General features: G+C 51.6%; 1 protein-coding gene and 1 long non-coding RNA gene across 13 annotated transcripts in view; one reads left to right on the top strand and one right to left on the bottom strand.

Annotated features, from left to right (window-relative positions):
* Positions 1–18205, bottom strand: part of RUFY3 (RUN and FYVE domain containing 3) — a 51482-nt gene that overhangs the window by 7499 nt on the left and 25778 nt on the right. For 8 of the 12 annotated variants that reach the window (XR_011738993.1, XM_071808323.1, XM_071808322.1 and 5 more), the window contains 11 exons: positions 17226–17343; positions 10524–10625; positions 9443–9566; positions 8670–8731; positions 8226–8291; positions 8045–8114; positions 6728–6820; positions 6178–6258; positions 5699–5866; positions 4870–4967; positions 977–1096 (listed from right to left, as the gene is read on the bottom strand). Coding sequence is in view for 10 of the 12 variants with exons in the window: in XM_071808323.1 (XP_071664424.1) it covers positions 977–1096; positions 4870–4967; positions 5699–5866; positions 6178–6258; positions 6728–6820; positions 8045–8114; positions 8226–8291; positions 8670–8731; positions 9443–9566; positions 10524–10625; positions 17226–17343 (1102 nt within the window). In the remaining 2 variants the exon portion in view is untranslated. Of the gene's footprint in view, positions 1–976; positions 1117–1279; positions 3868–4869; positions 4968–5698; positions 5867–6177; positions 6259–6727; positions 6821–8044; positions 8115–8225; positions 8292–8669; positions 8732–9442; positions 9567–10523; positions 10626–17225; positions 17344–18205 lie in introns of those variants that run through there. The other 4 variants (XM_071808324.1, XM_071808325.1, XM_065837279.2 and 1 more) reach the window with 2 other exon arrangements.
* On the top strand, positions 1079–8224 carry LOC139827878 (uncharacterized). Its single transcript, XR_011738996.1, has 2 exons — positions 1079–1191; positions 4721–8224. It is a non-coding gene; the product is annotated as an uncharacterized lncRNA (long non-coding RNA).

Here is an 18205-nt window from a genome sequence, read left to right as displayed (position 1 = left end):
CCGCGCCGGGCACACCGGCCCCTGCACCATTTCTGACAGAAGCCATTTGCTGCCTTTGTGGTGGCCTCTAGAACCTTTTTGAAGGAGGAACAAAGAAGTTGTGCCAGGAGAGAAGGGGGCAAAAAGGGGAGGGGAAAAAAAAGCATCCATCAATGCTTCTACACAATTCGTTGCAGTGAGCTGGCTACAAACACAAGACCTCTCCTGCAGGAGGAGAGATGCTCCTCTGTTGTAAGGTGAGAGGGTTTCTCTCTTTTCCTGGTACTGGTAAAGTGATGGCACTGCAGGGAAAACAGGACAGAGCTCTCGCCAAGTCCTCTGCGTTGGGCCTCCAGCTTTTTGGTTGCCTCCCAGCCAAACTGACACCACTCCAACCAGAAAACACCAGAAAGACCACAGCGCCGTCAGTCTGAGTGACGGCCCGGATCGCCATCCTTGCTCCGGAACCCCTCAGCGCTGGGCAGCCCGGGCTCCCTGGCGCAGCCTGACCCGCAGCGCAGCCTGGGCACAGCGGGAGCCACCGCTGCAGCTCCCGTGGCCTCTGAGATCGGCTGGCACAAGGGAGGACCGTGCACAGATACCCAACAAACCCAGAAGCGCAGAAAGCCTCCTCGGACCTTTCCACGTACAGAAAAACATCCTGATGTTCCATTCCCACCCAAGAGATGTTCAGCCACCTGCTCCTGATATTGCACGGCCACAGAAGACTGAACTTTCCCCGGTGGTTTCGGCTGACCGCTCAGTTCTTTTGTATCTTCTTCCAATCTGACTTCTCTAGTTGTAACTTTAAAGACACGCACATTAAAAGATTCGCCATCTCACAGATCATTTCACCTCCACAAAGTCAAGCCTGCCTGGCCTCTAAGCATACGCTTGTCTCTGCGCTCCCCGGCGCTGCCTCCTTTGGCGACGGCCCTGTTTCTGCTGGAGAGCAATGAGAACAGCCCAGAAACAGAGCGGAGAAGGGTTTATTCACCGCTGCCTGGAGAGCTCTTCCACCTGCAGCTGGAGGCTGTTGATTTTGTCCCCGAACTCCTGCTTGAAGAGCCGGTTGTCCTGCTGGGCCAGCTGCCGGTCCTTCTCCGCCTGCCGCAATCTGGATTTGAGCCACATGAACTTGTGATAAAAAACAAAAGCCATGGTGGGGAGGAAGACCGAGTTTAACCAACAAATGAAAAACGCAGTGAAAAGGTAAAGCCAAAACAAGGAATGGTAAAAACAATGGGAACGAGGAAAATATTTTAAAGAAAAGCAAAATGCAGGTGAACCAGGCAGAAGCTCAGATTTTCAATACTTTTTATTCTATTACTACAGTTTACAGCCATTAGATGAAAAACATAAAACATTACTTTTATCCAGATTCAAAGCAAACCTCGAGTACACAGAATTTTAAGTCAAATTGGATTTTAATGTAGGTTACATTTCTGCTTTACACATGTAATTGGAACTTGCGACATAGGTTAGCTACTGTATTGGGAATTAGTGCACTTGGCAGCCTCCGTCCGGCTCAGGCGCCCGGCTCAGGCGCCCACCATCACCGCGCCAGGGCACGGCGGCTTTGGGCTGATGGCACAACGCGCCAGATCCTTAATTCTGTCTGATTGTAGCGTTACTGTGACAGCAAACAAACCAAACCAGCCTAACCCCTATTTCTACAGGAGAAATCTGGGCAGGGCCCGGGGAGTTGGCCGCTCTCACCCGCTATTTGGATACCTTAATTAAAGCTTCCCCCTCTTCACTGCTTCTCCTCTCCAGGGAGCTCAAACGCATGTCTAGTTAAGGGTTACTGCAGGTTAACTTCTCGGCTCCAGCTGGGCACGCTGCGGAGGTTTAACAGGGTCTGCAGGTCTGCGCAGCCCGGGGAACAAGCCAAGCGAGGGCCGCGCTGCGGGCGCGAGGACGGGGCTGTGCCGCGGCTCCTACACCTGCTCAGCAACAGGCGGCTGTTCCCCGCTTGTGCCGCACTGCCCACGGAGCACTGCCCAAGGAGCACTGCCCCAGGAGCACTGCCCAAGGAACAGTGCTCAAGGAACACTGCTCCACAGAGCACTGCCCAAGGAACACTGCCCAACGGAGCACTGCCCAAGGAGCACTGCCCAAGGAGCACTGCCCAAGGAACACTGCCCCATGGAGCACTGCCCAAGGAACACTGCCCCAAGGAACACTGCCCCATGGAACACTGCCCCAAGGAACACTGCCCCACGGAGCACTGCCCCAGGAACACTGCCCCATTGAGCACTGCCCCATGGAGCACTGCCCCATGGAGCACTGCTCAAGGAACACTGCCCCACGGAGCACTGCCCGAGGAACACTGCCCCACGGAACGCTGCCCAAGGAACACTGCCCCATGGAGCACTGCCCAAGGAACACTGCCCCAAGGAACACTGCCCCAGGAACACTGCCCCACGGAACGCTGCCCAAGGAACACTGCCCCAAGGAACACTGCCCCGCACGACCAAGGGGGAACTGGCACCAAGGAACTTTTACAGGCATCTCACCAGAACAAAAAGTCCCTTAATCAACACAGAAACTCCCCAAACCTGGTTTTCTCAAAGAATAAAAATAATGTCTAGGATGCCTTACAACCTGAAGCCTCTAAGCGGCCAGCACGGTGACCCTCTGCGGCCACAGGGAGGAGCGTGTTAGTTTACAACAGCCCGAGCTGCAGTCACACAGAGTTTGCACTGGGGTGTTAAACTGAGGATGATTTTTCCTATGCAGAGCTGTTTCCAAGCTCCATCTGTTCTTTCATTAGCAAATTCCATTTGCATTGCGCAACAGAAACAAGCGAATTAAAAAAGTAATAGTAAAAGGCAAGTCTTCCTTTTAAACCACTAACTACTGAGACAAGAAATGGGCGAGTACCAGATTACCATTTCCACTCCCCATTTTGTTCCTTTTTTCTTTTATTTTTTGTCTTTCTTCTAAACACTGGAGCATAAAGATGGGATTATTTTTTGTGAAATGTTTAACTTGCCTTTTTGGGAGAGGAGAGAGCTCCAGAGAGCCCTCCTGAGCCTCCTTCGGGGCACGAGAACCGCGCCGCACGCACGGAGGGTTCACGGCAGAGGTAGAAGGCAATGCAAGATCAGGAGGTCTCCACGGCACGCACCACGCTATCTACGACACCTAGCTACTAACTCTGGACACGGGGCTTCAAGGAACAGGGCAGGTCCCACCCCCTCACTAAGGCAAACCACAGCAAGCAGTCTCGTTACAGAGGGCTGGGCCTGACGGTACGAACCGCGGCACAGCCCTCGGCGGGAACGGCTCGGGGCACAACACAACTACTTCCAACAACTTCTGGGACGCGTGTTTTTCATCTACTTCACAAAAAGGGTAAACACAGAAAATGAGTTGACTTTCCAGAGCTGGGCCAACGCGATACGACTGGCTCGGCCACCGCAGCTGGCACCCACCAGCGCCGGAGACCCGCGCTGCTGCGTGCGGCACCCCCGGCGCCGGAGACCCGCGCTGCTGCGTGCGGCACCCCCGGCGCCGGAGACCCGCGCCGCTGCGTGCGGCACCCCCGGCTCCCGCTTCTTACGCCCCCCTGGTGTGTTTATTGGCCAGCTCACCGGGACTTCAACACAGTTTAAATGGCAAAGTTAGGGACTTTAATACCCGACTCTAAATCTCTGAAGAAAAACTCACTGATTTTAAAAGTTCAGCAAATTCCAAATCAACTTTAGGTAACAATTAACATTTTAACGGTTGCTTTTAGCAATTCTCAAGTTCTCCCTCATAAATGAGTTCTGATGTCAGAGCTGTGAGGTGACCCGACATAAAAACGTCTAATGATGCTTCTGGATCAGTTTGTTTGCTGCACTGTTTAAGGTTTTTGCCTGTTTCACCAAATCCTTTTCACTGTATAAGTAAGTCAGAATGAGGATGAGGAGGAAATGGGAAAATAAGAACAGCAAGAGAAAAAGAGCACATCAATTAGCTGAATAGGTATCATAAAACATTTTCAAATGCACATTTTTGACACACAGAATGACCCGTTTTACAAAGAATCACTCACGATATAAACCCTAAAATAGTGTTAGTTTAGTGCGTTGCCTTTTTCATTCAATAAGTCATAGACTATAGACGTTGCCGAGACCTGCGCTCTCCTGGTTTTGCTCAGAGCTGGCACCACAGCCAAGGTGATTCTAAGGGCCTGGAGCTCTGAACCTCTGGCCACACCACTGCAAGGCCTGGTTTTGAGAGCAGAGCAAGGGGAAAAGGAAACCCGCTCCTCCTCGAGTCCACCCCTCCTGGCTTCATGGGGGTCAGCAGCACAGGAGCAACACCAGGATGGAGCTCGTCCCCGTCCAAACGGACATCAAACCTCTGGGCTGTCTTTGTGAGCTTCCCACAGCAGCCAGGCTGCCCTCTCACCTTCCTCTCTTTGCTCCCGTAGCAGGAATTTCTGTTCTCTTTTCCCCAAGCTCACCTTCCTCAGGAAGCACAAGGCTCAGACCACCTGGCCGTTCATAAGGAGAACGGCTCGGTGTGGGGTGTTTTTCCCAACAGCACCAAGAGCTCTGTACACCCCACAGCTCCACTGGAACACCGTCACTAATGGGCAAGCGCTTCCCTCAGTTCACATGCACAACTTTTGACCAGTGCCGCCACAGCCAGTAACTGACGTGGACTGGGCGGACGGGGCACCGAGCGCAGCTGGCCTAAGGACACAAACCGCTATGTTCACTCTGTTCCTGTTGCTCTTTTCCAGCGGACGCCCTCCTGAGCGCACAAACCCTTCTCCCAACAGTGCCTCGCAACACGACTGCTGTCCTCGCCCAGCTCTGCTCCGTTCGGGTCAGCGCAACAGTACCGCCACAAAACACACGGCGTCGTGATTGTAAAAGGTTCTTTCTTTACCTTTGTTCGAGCTGTTTGATGGTGGCAGCCATCTGATTTGTTTTTTCTTCCAAACGGCTGTTTAATTCGCTCTTCTGTTTCACTCCCATGTCTGAACTCTGGAAAAAGGAGCATTGTGGGTTTTTTAAGTAGCAGGAAAACCAAAATAAGCCACAGTAAATCATGTGGCACATCAAATGAAAGGGGCAGAAGCCAAAGAAGCAAGGGGAGCTCCAAAAGCAAACGCTGGGTTGATATTGCAAGGATAAGCATCTTGCCCTACGGGTGCAGGCTACGTATATAACCCACAGAAGGGCAACTCCATAATCAATGGAGCTTCTGTGTAATACACACTAATGCAGTACCTGCTAAGGTCATTCAACTGTTCTGCACACAACTGGCTCACAGAGAGCAGGAGCAACGTTTTCCTGCTCTATCATTTATTTTAGTATTTATTTATGAGAATTCTGTGTTGCTGTAGTTCCAGTCTGCTTTTGTCAATCACAGAGCACATCACTACACTGTATTCATCAACACTAGATCGTACTGCAACAGAAGCTGCCATGGCTCAGTTTTTATAGCACAAAAACCCCACACAGCACAACACAGGCGATACTTCCCCCCGTCAAACATACACGTTTTTGGATCATCAAGAGTCAGAATCAACTACATTTGCCTTTAATCCCCAACAAGTTCCAATTGTCCAAGTACCAGTTTTCTTGCAGAAAGACAGAAGTATGGTATATAACGTGTATGCCTTCCAGACCTAGCGCCTTTGAAATAGATATGGGAAAAAAAAGAACAAGATCTACCATTTTTACATGGAATTTACATGGAATTATTTCCCTACCTGCAGCTTAAAGGACAGTTCATGCTTTAGGGCCCTGAGATCATCCAGCTGCTGCCTGAGCGCCACCAGTGCATCCTGCTTCTCGCAGACATCCTTCTCCAGCATCTTCATGGCCAGCTCCATCTCCTGCCGCATCCCGATCTGCACCTCCAGCTCCTTCTCCACGTCCTGAAACACAGGGCGGGCAGCATGAGTGGGCAGCTCCCCTCACCCCCCGGGAGTGACCACACTGAACCGCAGCTCGGTGCCGACATCCTCGTGCCACGGGGTTCGTCACACCCACACGCGCCACTGCACTGCCCGTGTGAGAAACGGACCTCGGATTGATCAGTGGGGCCACGAGTCACATCGCTGCTGCAGGATGGTCTGGGATCCGGCTGAAGCAGGCAGCAATGACAACAATCCCCGCCAAACATCTGACATGGAGTCACTACATGAAAAAGCCGTCTGTAGTCAGCCCAAGCCCCCACTGTGCTCACCAGTCGCAGCTGAGTCTCCTCCTTTAACTGCTTTCGTGCCTCGGTCAGGGCTTGTCCATCAGCGGTTCTGTCTTTAGTGACCTACGTTAATGAAGACATCCAATTAACTTGTCATATATACGATTAACCCTCGCATTTGCTAATTAACTGCTTTTCCCACCACCTTGAAAACCAGCTCAGACTAAAACCAGATTGTCTGTCAGTTCTTAGCACTTCCGTGAAATCAGTAAACAAAAATGGTAGACGCTGCCCCTTGATTTCCAAGGAAGGCGACTATTTCAGGCCAAAGAAAAGCAAAACTGCTACTTCCAATTCGTTCTGCCGGCCCCCAGGATAACTCGTCCCTCCGCCCGTCCCGCCCGGCACCTCCGCGCGGCACGCCGAGAACGCGGCTCCGCCGGCCACACCAGGGCCACCCGCCACCTCGCGCCTGGAGCCACCTCAGCTGCCGCAGGTCTTGTGTTAGATACCTTAGCAAATCAAGTCTCTTTGAAACAGCTGCTTCTCAGCCGACTTTGGGCTGGAACGGTAACTGTTCACACACACCAACCTTACGATTGGACTCCAAGATGTAAGAACTTTCTTCTTTAACCCGTTCCATCTCTTCCTGCAGTGTAATAATCCTGTTGTTTGCAACGGCAAGCTGTGAACAAAACAGAACAACAGAACACGTCAAACACGTACTCGACCTTTTTTTTGCCTCTCTAGACACATTTTCTGGACCCCTATTTTTTTACCTTCCAAGTTAGAAAATACTACTTGGCATGACGGAAGACAACAGAGCCTCTGCCACAGAGAGCCCAGCCGAGAGAGCATCGGTTAGCGCCAGTGCAATGGATTTCCAACACTGGCTAAGTAAGAGCCTCCCCAACCTATTCCAGGTCCTGCCTTTCAGCAAAGGTATTGACTGCTCCAGGTCAGCAACCGCCAAAGGCAGCCTCTACTGCAGACCCCCTTTGAAAAACCAATAACAAAATAAAATCCAAAACCCATGTCTCAGTCCTTAACTGCGAGAGTGGATACACTCATTTCCACCGCCATAGCTCCTCATCACTTGGAATACAGGTGTTATGCCCAGCATCCAGACGCGCAGACCTCCTTTAACGAGGGTCAACAAGGAAAAGAGAGCTTCTGTTCCATACGTTGTGGCAGGAGCACTGAGACATCCCAGTCACAACCATTCTGCTGAGTGACACGGGTACAGCAATAGTGTAAAACCGTCAGGATGAGGCCCACTGTCAGCCCATTTGTCAGGCTACTGACCGGGAAAGATTTTATTGCACTGCCGCCATTCCTGATGAACGGTGAGACCAGCTTTACAACACCAGTTACACCTGTGACTCACGTACCAACCACTTCTCATGCTCCGACGCAATGAAGTTTTATCTATAAAGACAGCTTTTTCCTTCCTTTCTTGTAAATTGTGACAGGCTAGAGAAAAAGTTACTGAAACACCTCACTTATTATCTTTATACTGTCAACTTCTGCACCTGTCGTAATAAACAGGCATGTCCAAATTTCTTTGTCACATCTGGATGTCTCATAACCCACATCAGCTGTACCGCATTCAAAACCACATCCACCATTCAATTTATTCTTCATTTTCCAAAACATGGGAAAGCATGAAGATTCCGACAGGATTGAGCGTATTCATCTGCTTTTGGTTTTTAACAAAAACGTGGTTGTTTTTCCACCTCGTGCTTAGTAGCAACACCCCGTGTAATTCCGTGGCAGTTCAGTTATTCCGGTTCCTTCATTAATCAGTCACCATTAAGTACACCAGAATTCTGAAATTACCTCCTCCCTTACCTTTTTAATCCCCGGTTCCCAAAGGCCAAATCACGAGACGATTTTCTATCACACTCACCTCCTCGGTCAGCTTAGTGTTGGATTTCTCCAGGGCATCCACCTTGGCCTGTAGGTTGTTCACCGTAGCACTGTTCAAGAGAAAACAAACCAACCAACCACCCAGTAATTCCTTCTCTTTTAAAAGCCTGTTTTCTATTTTGCTATACTATATAATAAAGAAAAAACACATCACGTCTTACCTTAAGTGTCTATTCAGTTCTTCTACGTAGTTCTTCTGGTCCAAGATCGCAGTGATCTGACCGTCGCTGTGAAAGAGACGCGCGGCTCAGTGGGTGCCGGGGCCCGGGGGCCCTGTGCCGCGCACGAACCGCAGAGCCACGCGCAGCCCGGGCTCCATCGGCAGCTGCTGCCAGCGACCGCTCGGAGCGCGCAGCCACTGCACTCGCTGCGAGACGCTCCAGTGTTGTGTGACATGGGGAACAGGACGATTCAGGCAGACAACAGTTCTACAAGTACAACGGTATTTCGAAGGAAAAAGACTTGGTTTTGCACTACATTTATAGTTAAGAAAAGTCACCTCACTGAATTTCACTCTACATAGCTTTTCAATGAAAAATGTAACTTGAAACACTTGAATACAAGTGACAGGAGACGAGAAGCAGGACAGCTGTGCCTGTGCTTACCCTTCACTGCCTTTCGTGCTGTTCCCATCTTTCAAATACATTGAGAAATCAATAACTCCAACCTAGAAAAGAAAAACTTTCATTTTACATTAAACACTTTTCCTGAGACTAAACACTGTCCTTAGCCACCAAAATTTAGACTAATTCAGTTAAAACATCAGTACACGTTGTATTATAGCAAGGATTCATTATACCAGTAATCCATCCAAGGTTAATGAAAGATCAGCTTATTTCAAGCAAATATATACTAGGACAGGCAGCAAGTTGGCATGCAGGTCCTGGGACACAAGGACAAAACATTCCCGCCATCATGACTGCACATACGCTCCTTCTGCAAGCTGGAATTCAACCGCATACAGATTCATTTTCTCCTGTTAAACAGCTACAATGATCTCATCACACAGCATGAGTGACTTCACAATTCTGTCCATTTATCCTCCCATTTTGGCTCAGACCTTGCCCACTGTCACCTCCTTTTTCATCTATGACGTTTCGCTCCCCAGTGACCTGCATGCAGACCATGGAGAAGACAAAACCAAAATCCCGAACCTCTGAGCTCAGCCCCGCCAGCTGATGGTTGGACTTGATGACCTTAAGGGTCTTTGCCAACCTAAGCAAGTCTATGGCTCTAATCAAAGAACACAATCACAGTAAGAAGCTTGCATTAGTCTTCCATTACACACAGTAACAAGCTTCGATCTCAGTTGGTCCAAGTCCTCTACAACGGAAAACTGCAAATTTAAACACACCAAAAAAACATTAACACCCAGTACCTGCGAGTCCAGGTCTTCTCCTTTCATGCAGAAGTTGGCGTCAATGACGTTCAAACCCACCAGGAGACCAGCAATGATGGCACCTTCTTCCTCCATCATCAGTGCATTGGGCTCATAAAATTCACTGCAGGACGCGTGGCAAGAGAAGACAAGTGTTGCATCGTTACAAGTCAGCTGAAACGATGCCAACTAGCACGAGACCCCTGCTATTTCATACCACAATATAATGTACGCGCAGCCTTAACAGAACCCAGGCAGTGGCACGTGGTCCACACAGAAACGTACCCCTATGTACTACATATGTCCTCCTGCTCTGAGTGAACACAGCCCTCTCAGCGCACTAGGACTTCAGGTGAGGCAAGGAGCCGGTAAACAGGAGACCTGTTCCCTCGGCTGGGGAAAGGTGGCAGAAAATGAGCGTGATTTTCTAGTAATGCAACAGCACAGGGGAGACTTAAGACTAGGGCTTAATATCAGAGTTTCATAAGTAGTATACTTGTACATATACTATACATATACTATATTACATCATCCTGCAAACACAAGCTACCAGTGGACAACACCAGGCTCTCCTTTCTAAGCTCGTGAAAACCTACTTGTTTGAGTAAGGAAACACCAACACAGTTATTAAACTGCTTTACACAGACGTAGGGACTTCCAATTAAACTACAAAACAATCACTATTCTATGAGTGGGCAGAGATACAGAGATGTGAAATGACGTGTTCCGGGTCAGGCAGTAATGAAGTGACAAGGCCAGAAATGAACCCAGGGCCAAGATCTTGCAGACAGAGAATGCTGTAACACTTCTGTACAAACATGTCACCAAATCACCTCTGGGGAACCAAAATTTGTGTTATTCTAATGGCTACTTGAGACAATGAAAGTGGAGAAATAACTTTTGAATTAAGAAAGAACACTAAGACCTTTGAATCCCCCAGAGGAAGCTCTGCGTTTCATGACTATTACCATTTCTCAAGAAAAGTACACACACACTTTATCATTCGCGTGTAAATGAGCATAGAAACCTTACCAGAGGGCAGAAATGACCCTGAGCTAATCCAAGAGAGCACGGTGCTCACCTGAGAAGATCCTTTCTGTTAATCAAGGCCTTCATGTACTCCGAAAGCTTCTTCTGCATCAGAGCCAGGCGCAGCCACGCTCTCCCCCTGCCCACGGGCGTCCTGCGAGGGCCAGAACAAAACAGCTGCAGACCACAGCAACGCACATTCCAAACAGCTTAATGATCCCTTCCTAACGCTTCTGCATCTCAAAGACGGAGCTGATACGGATGAAAACAGGCACATGCCGATAGTTAGACAAGTTTTTCCCAGCAGTCACTGCTTCTCTCATAACAAATCATGTACTTGTTGTTATACTAAAAACATTTTCCTGACTTCCTCCCTGCTGGACGCTGCTGCCATGGGTAGAGATCAGCTGCTTCCTCAAACCGCCTCTGGTTCGGAATCAGCTTGGTATAAGGCAAGAGGAAGAACACGTGCACGCTGCAGTCCAGCGCGGCCGCCCCAGCGCCACTGCACTCCCTCCGGCAGGTGGTGAGTCAGGTGAAAATCCACTAAGCCACTGAAAACACAAAATCCGTACTGCTCTCTTTAAGTATTTTGCTCATTAGCACACTCACAGGATGCAACCGGTTACAGTCCCGGTCCTTCCCCGTTTCTCCTGGCAAAGTGAAGCCAGCAGCTTTAAGAACGCAGCAACCGAGACGCGGCCGCACAGCCCTGGCTCACCGGCCCCGTGTGCTGCCCGGAGCCGATCCTCCAAAGGAAGGTGCAAATCCCCGTGCTGAGCAGCGTTCTGATGAGAAGGAGATTTCTTCTCCACCTCCAGCTGTCTCACACCAAACAGCACGTGGGGCGCTTCATTTTCTAACCCGAACCAGGATGAGCAGCCACTGCCCATGGAAGTCACCTTCACTGCTCCCCACCAACACATGACATAACACTTCCCAAGGGTTAGCATGAATGTGAGGCTAAGGTTTAGAAATTAAATCTGAAAGTGCTCTTTATTTCAATGTATTTCATGTTTTGTTTCACAGCAGGGGAAGGCACCAGCAGCTCTGGCGCCCCGTGCTGCCTGCAAGCTGGAGTCCTGCACAGCTCTGCAGGAAAAGCACCGGTCAGCATGCACATCACCAACACCAGCCAAGAGAGACTGCTGGAGTCCTGCACAGCTCTGCAGGAAAAGCACCCGTCAGCGTGCACATCACCAACACCAGCCAAGAGAGACTGCTGGAGTCCTGCACAGCTCTGCAGGAAAAGCACCCGTCAGCATGCACATCACCAACACCAGCCAAGAGAGACTGCTGGAGTCCTGCACAGCTCTGCAGGAAAAGCACCCGTCAGCGTGCACATCACCAACACCAGCCCAAGAGAGACTGCTGGAGTCCTGCACAGCTCTGCAGGAAAAGCACCCGTCAGCATGCACATCACCAACACCAGCCCAAGAGAGACTGCTGGAGTCCTGCACAGCTCTGCAGGAAAAGCACCCGTCAGCATGCACATCACCAACACCAGCCCAGAGAGACTGCTGGAGTCCTGCACAGCTCTGCAGGAAAAGCACCCGTCAGCATGCACATCACCAACACCAGCCAAGAGAGACTGCTGGAGTCCTGCACAGCTCTGCAGGAAAAGCACCCGTCAGCATGCACATCACCAACACCAGCCCAGAGAGACTGCTGGAGTCCTGCACAGCTCTGCAGGAAAAGCACCCGTCAGCATGCACATCACCAACACCAGCCCAGAGAGACTGCTGGAGTCCTGCACAGCTCTGCAGGAAAAGCACCGGTCAGCATGCACATCACCAACACCAGCCAAGAGAGACTGCTGGAGTCCTGCACAGCTCTGCAGGAAAAGCACCGGTCAGCATGCACATCACCAACACCAGCCCAAGAGAGACTGCTGGAGTCCTGCACAGCTCTGCAGGAAAAGCACCCGTCAGCATGCACATCACCAACACCAGCCCAAGAGAGACTGCTGGAGTCCTGCACAGCTCTGCAGGAAAAGCACCCGTCAGCATGCACATCACCAACACCAGCCCAAGAGAGACTGCTGGAGTCCTGCACAGCTCTGCAGGAAAAGCACCCGTCAGCATGCACATCACCAACACCAGCCCAGAGAGACTGCTGGAGTCCTGCACAGCTCTGCAGGAAAAGCACCCGTCAGCGTGCACATCACCAACACCAGCCCAGAGAGACTGCTGGAGTCCTGCACAGCTCTGCAGGAAAAGCACCCGTCAGCGTGCACATCACCAACACCAGCCCAGAGAGACTGCTGGAGTCCTGCACAGCTCTCCAGGAAAAGCACCCGTCAGCATGCACATCACCAACACCAGCCCAGAGAGACTGCTGGAGTCCTGCACAGCTCTGCAGGAAAAGCACCCGTCAGCATGCACATCACCAACACCAGCCCAGAGAGACTGCTGGAGTCCTGCACAGCTCTGCAGGAAAAGCACCCGTCAGCATGCACATCACCAACACCAGCCCAAGAGAGACTGCTGGAGTCCTGCACAGCTCTGCAGGAAAAGCACCCGTCAGCATGCACATCACCAACACCAGCCCAGAGAGACTGCTGGAGTCCTGCACAGCTCTGCAGGAAAAGCACCCGTCAGCATGCACATCACCAACACCAGCCCAGAGAGACTGCTGGAGTCCTGCACAGCTCTGCAGGAAAAGCACCCGTCAGCGTGCACATCACCAACACCAGCCCAGAGAGACTGCTGGAGTCCTGCACAGCTCTGCAGGAAAAGCACCCGTCAGCATGCACATCACCAACACCAGCCCAGAGAGACTGCTGGAGTCCTGCACAGCTCTGCAGGAAAAGCACCCGTCAGCGTGCACATCACCAACACCAGCCCAAGAGAGACTGCTGGAGTCCTGCACAGCTCTGCAGGAAAAGCACCCGTCAGCGTGCACATCACCAACACCAGCCCAGAGAGACTGCTGGAGTCCTGCACAGCTCTGCAGGAAAAGCACCCGTCAGCGTGCACATCACCAACACCAGCCCAGAGAGACTGCTGGAGTCCTGCACAGCTCTGCAGGAAAAGCACCCGTCAGCATGCACATCACCAACACCAGCCCAGAGAGACTGCTGGAGTCCTGCACAGCTCTGCAGGAAAAGCACCCGTCAGCGTGCACATCACCAACACCAGCCCAGAGAGACTGCTGGAGTCCTGCACAGCTCTGCAGGAAAAGCACCCGTCAGCATGCACATCACCAACACCAGCCAAGAGAGACTGCTGGAGTCCTGCACAGCTCTGCAGGAAAAGCACCCGTCAGCGTGCACATCACCAACACCAGCCCAGAGAGACTGCTGGAGTCCTGCACAGCTCTGCAGGAAAAGCACCCGTCAGCATGCACATCACCAACACCAGCCCAGAGAGACTGCTGGAGTCCTGCACAGCTCTGCAGGAAAAGCACCCGTCAGCGTGCACATCACCAACACCAGCCCAGAGAGACTGCTGGAGTCCTGCACAGCTCTGCAGGAAAAGCACCCGTCAGCGTGCACATCACCAACACCAGCCCAGAGAGACTGCTGGAGTCCTGCACAGCTCTGCAGGAAAAGCACCCGTCAGCATGCACATCACCAACACCAGCCAAGAGAGACTGCTGGAGTCCTGCACAGCTCTGCAGGAAAAGCACCCGTCAGCGTGCACATCACCAACACCAGCCCAGAGAGACTGCTGGAGTCCTGCACAGCTCTGCAGGAAAAGCACCCGTCAGCGTGCACATCACCAACACCAGCCCAAGAGAGACTGCTGGAGTCCTGCACAGCTCTGCAGGAAAAGCACCCGTCAGCGTGCACATCACCAACACCAGCCAAGAGAGACTGCTGGAGTCCTGCACAGCTCTGCAGGAAAAGCACCCGTCAGCGTGCACATCACCAACACCAGCCCAGAGAGACTGCTGGAGTCCTGCACAGCTCTCCAGGAAAAGCACCCGTCAGCGTGCACATCACCAACACCAGCCCAAGAGAGACTGCTGGAGTCCTGCACAGCTCTGCAGGAAAAGCACCCGTCAGCATGCACATCACCAACACCAGCCAAGAGAGACTGCTGGAGTCCTGCACAGCTCTCCAGGAAAAGCACCCGTCAGCATGCACATCACCAACACCAGCCAAGAGAGACTGCTGGAGTCCTGCACAGCTCTGCAGGAAAAGCACCCGTCAGCATGCACATCACCAACACCAGCCCAGAGAGACTGCTGGAGTCCTGCACAGCTCTGCAGGAAAAGCACCCGTCAGCATGCACATCACCAACACCAGCCCAAGAGAGACTGCTGGAGTCCTGCACAGCTCTGCAGGAAAAGCACCCGTCAGCATGCACATCACCAACACCAGCCCAAGAGAGACTGCTGGAGTCCTGCACAGCTCTGCAGGAAAAGCACCCGTCAGCATGCACATCACCAACACCAGCCCAAGAGAGACTGCTGGAGTCCTGCACAGCTCTGCAGGAAAAGCACCCGTCAGCATGCACATCACCAACACCAGCCCAGAGAGACTGCTGGAGTCCTGCACAGCTCTGCAGGAAAAGCACCCGTCAGCATGCACATCACCAACACCAGCCCAGAGAGACTGCTGGAGTCCTGCACAGCTCTGCAGGAAAAGCACCCGTCAGCATGCACATCACCAACACCAGCCCAAGAGAGACTGCTGGAGTCCTGCACAGCTCTGCAGGAAAAGCACCCGTCAGCGTGCACATCACCAACACCAGCCAAGAGAGACTGCTGGAGTCCTGCACAGCTCTGCAGGAAAAGCACCCGTCAGCGTGCACATCACCAACACCAGCCCAGAGAGACTGCTGGAGTCCTGCACAGCTCTGCAGGAAAAGCACCCGTCAGCGTGCACATCACCAACACCAGCCCAGAGAGACTGCTGGAGTCCTGCACAGCTCTGCAGGAAAAGCACCCGTCAGCATGCACATCACCAACACCAGCCAAGAGAGACTGCTGGAGTCCTGCACAGCTCTGCAGGAAAAGCACCCGTCAGCATGCACATCACCAACACCAGCCCAGAGAGACTGCTGGAGTCCTGCACAGCTCTGCAGGAAAAGCACCCGTCAGCGTGCACATCACCAACACCAGCCCAGAGAGACTGCTGGAGTCCTGCACAGCTCTGCAGGAAAAGCACCCGTCAGCGTGCACATCACCAACACCAGCCCAGAGAGACTGCTGGAGTCCTGCACAGCTCTGCAGGAAAAGCACCCGTCAGCATGCACATCACCAACACCAGCCCAAAGAGACTGCTGGAGTCCTGCACAGCTCTGCAGGAAAAGCACCCGTCAGCGTGCACATCACCAACACCAGCCCAGAGAGACTGCTGGAGTCCTGCACAGCTCTGCAGGAAAAGCACCCGTCAGCATGCACATCACCAACACCAGCCCAAGAGAGACTGCTGGAGTCCTGCACAGCTCTGCAGGAAAAGCACCCGTCAGCGTGCACATCACCAACACCAGCCAAGAGAGACTGCTGGAGTCCTGCACAGCTCTGCAGGAAAAGCACCCGTCAGCATGCACATCACCAACACCAGCCCAGAGAGACTGCTGGAGTCCTGCACAGCTCTGCAGGAAAAGCACCCGTCAGCATGCACATCACCAACACCAGCCCAAGAGAGACTGCTGGAGTCCTGCACAGCTCTGCAGGAAAAGCACCCGTCAGCATGCACATCACCAACACCAGCCAAGAGAGACTGCTGGAGTCCTGCACAGCTCTGCAGGAAAAGCACCCGTCAGCGTGCACATCACCAACACCAGCCCAAGAGAGACTGCTGGAGTCCTGCACAGCTCTGCAGGAAAAGCACCCGTCAGCATGCACATCACCAACACCAGCCAAGAGAGACTGCTGGAGTCCTGCACAGCTCTGCAGGAAAAGCACCCGTCAGCATGCACATCACCAACACCAGCCCAGAGAGACTGCTGGAGTCCTGCACAGCTCTGCAGGAAAAGCACCCGTCAGCATGCACATCACCAACACCAGCCCAGAGAGACTGCTGGAGTCCTGCACAGCTCTGCAGGAAAAGCACCCGTCAGCATGCACATCACCAACACCAGCCCAGAGAGACTGCTCTCCACTCATTCACCTCTTCTTCCAGCAAAGAACATTGCAAGACTGCTCATCATACAAAAGCTTCTTTAAGCCTTTTTTCCATTCTCCACGTTGAAACCTTAACTGTTTCCTTTTAGCATGGACTAAACAAACCCGAATGCCATGTCTGAAATGACTATGACATCTTTAAAAGCAATACATGCTTAAATTGCTGTGGGCTTGGTTCTGTGTTTTGTCGGTGTTGGGTTTTGTTTGGTTTTCCTCCTCTATTCACACAAGCTAGCACCTTCTCCAATTTGTGACTCTGCCTCCCTTTCACACAAACTTGACAAGTTTAACAGCATTTCTTTAGAAGAAAAATTACCTCTATCAGCCTGAAAATTATTTAACCTGTAATCACCTTCCTTCCAAGTCCCTTCTTCAGTCCGACTTCAGAAAGAGTCAGTGAAAGGCTATTCCTGTACCTAAAGCACACCGTCACTGGCTTAGTGCAAGCAATAACTGCTCTGTTGTCCATAAAACCCCATGTGCCTAACACAGAAATATCAGATCCTATCCTCTCCTTCCACAGAGAATTACGAAAAAGAGAGCAGTGATCCATTTCTATCAGCAGAAGGCAGCAGATGGATTCCTGAGGGTTATGCTTGCCCCTTCTTCTCTTCTTCAGGATCCTTCTTACAATAAAACCACGTTATGTAGTTGTGTGGTAAGAGACCGTACTCACTTCAGCCCTGGGAGATCTTTAACACTCGCTGTAATCTCTGCAGCTTCAGGAACGAGTTTCTCCACTAGTTCTAGCGGTCCCCAAAATGACTTATTTTGCCCAAGAAAAGTCTTTTTGGCTAGAAGAAGACAGAAAACGAGCCCATTAGGTCTGTGCTTACCAAACACATTCTCAAACGTGGTCAGAAGTAAATGAGCAGCAAACAAAAACCCCCAGAAAGATTCTTCTAGGACTGCAACTGGGCAAGTACAATAGATGATGGTTTTTTATGCTCCAGTGTGGTAATTACTGGCATCGTTCAAATAAAGCAACAGGAGTTTGAGACACACACGAGAAAACATTTCAAACATCCCAAATATACCAAAACAGCAACATGCAGTGATAACCAGCAACTTCAATTCACTGCTAGAAGTCAAAATTTGGACTAGGATGCTGCTGCCGCCCCCGAGTCCCACTGGGTGTGTGGACAGTGGGTTTTTCCCTCACTGCCCACCACGTTACAAGAAAGAGGGCCGCACCACTTGGAATCCGCTCCGCGGGTTCCTGGGCGTCTCCGTGCGTCCTCTCCTCCTCCACAAAAGCTTTCCAGGGATGCCCTCGTACTGAGGCTGGAGATCAGTTTTTCCTATAGGTCTTACCGGGACCGCACAGCAGCAGTGAGAAGACCAACAGCTCTGTTACCGTCTAACTAACGACCAGCAGCAGGGACGCTGGCGCACGGATGAACAACCTGAAGAATGCGAACACCTTTCCCTTGCAAAACGTTACCTTAACCGGAACGGGAGTCGCTCCTTCCGTGTGTAACACTGAACACAGCTGCTGAAGAAGCACCACAGGATGTACATATGGGAACTGTAAATCATCTGCTTTTCATCTCAAGCTACTATCACACAAGGGCAGCATATTAAGAAAAGCAGTCCACCACTTGGCCATTTGAGCGGTGACTCCATACAATATAGTTCAATATATGCTCTGTTTGC

This window comes from Patagioenas fasciata, chromosome 4 (assembly GCF_037038585.1).
Source record: "Patagioenas fasciata isolate bPatFas1 chromosome 4, bPatFas1.hap1, whole genome shotgun sequence".
Taxonomy (NCBI): domain Eukaryota; kingdom Metazoa; phylum Chordata; class Aves; order Columbiformes; family Columbidae; genus Patagioenas; species Patagioenas fasciata.
This window is presented reverse-complemented; position numbering and strand designations above follow the sequence as displayed.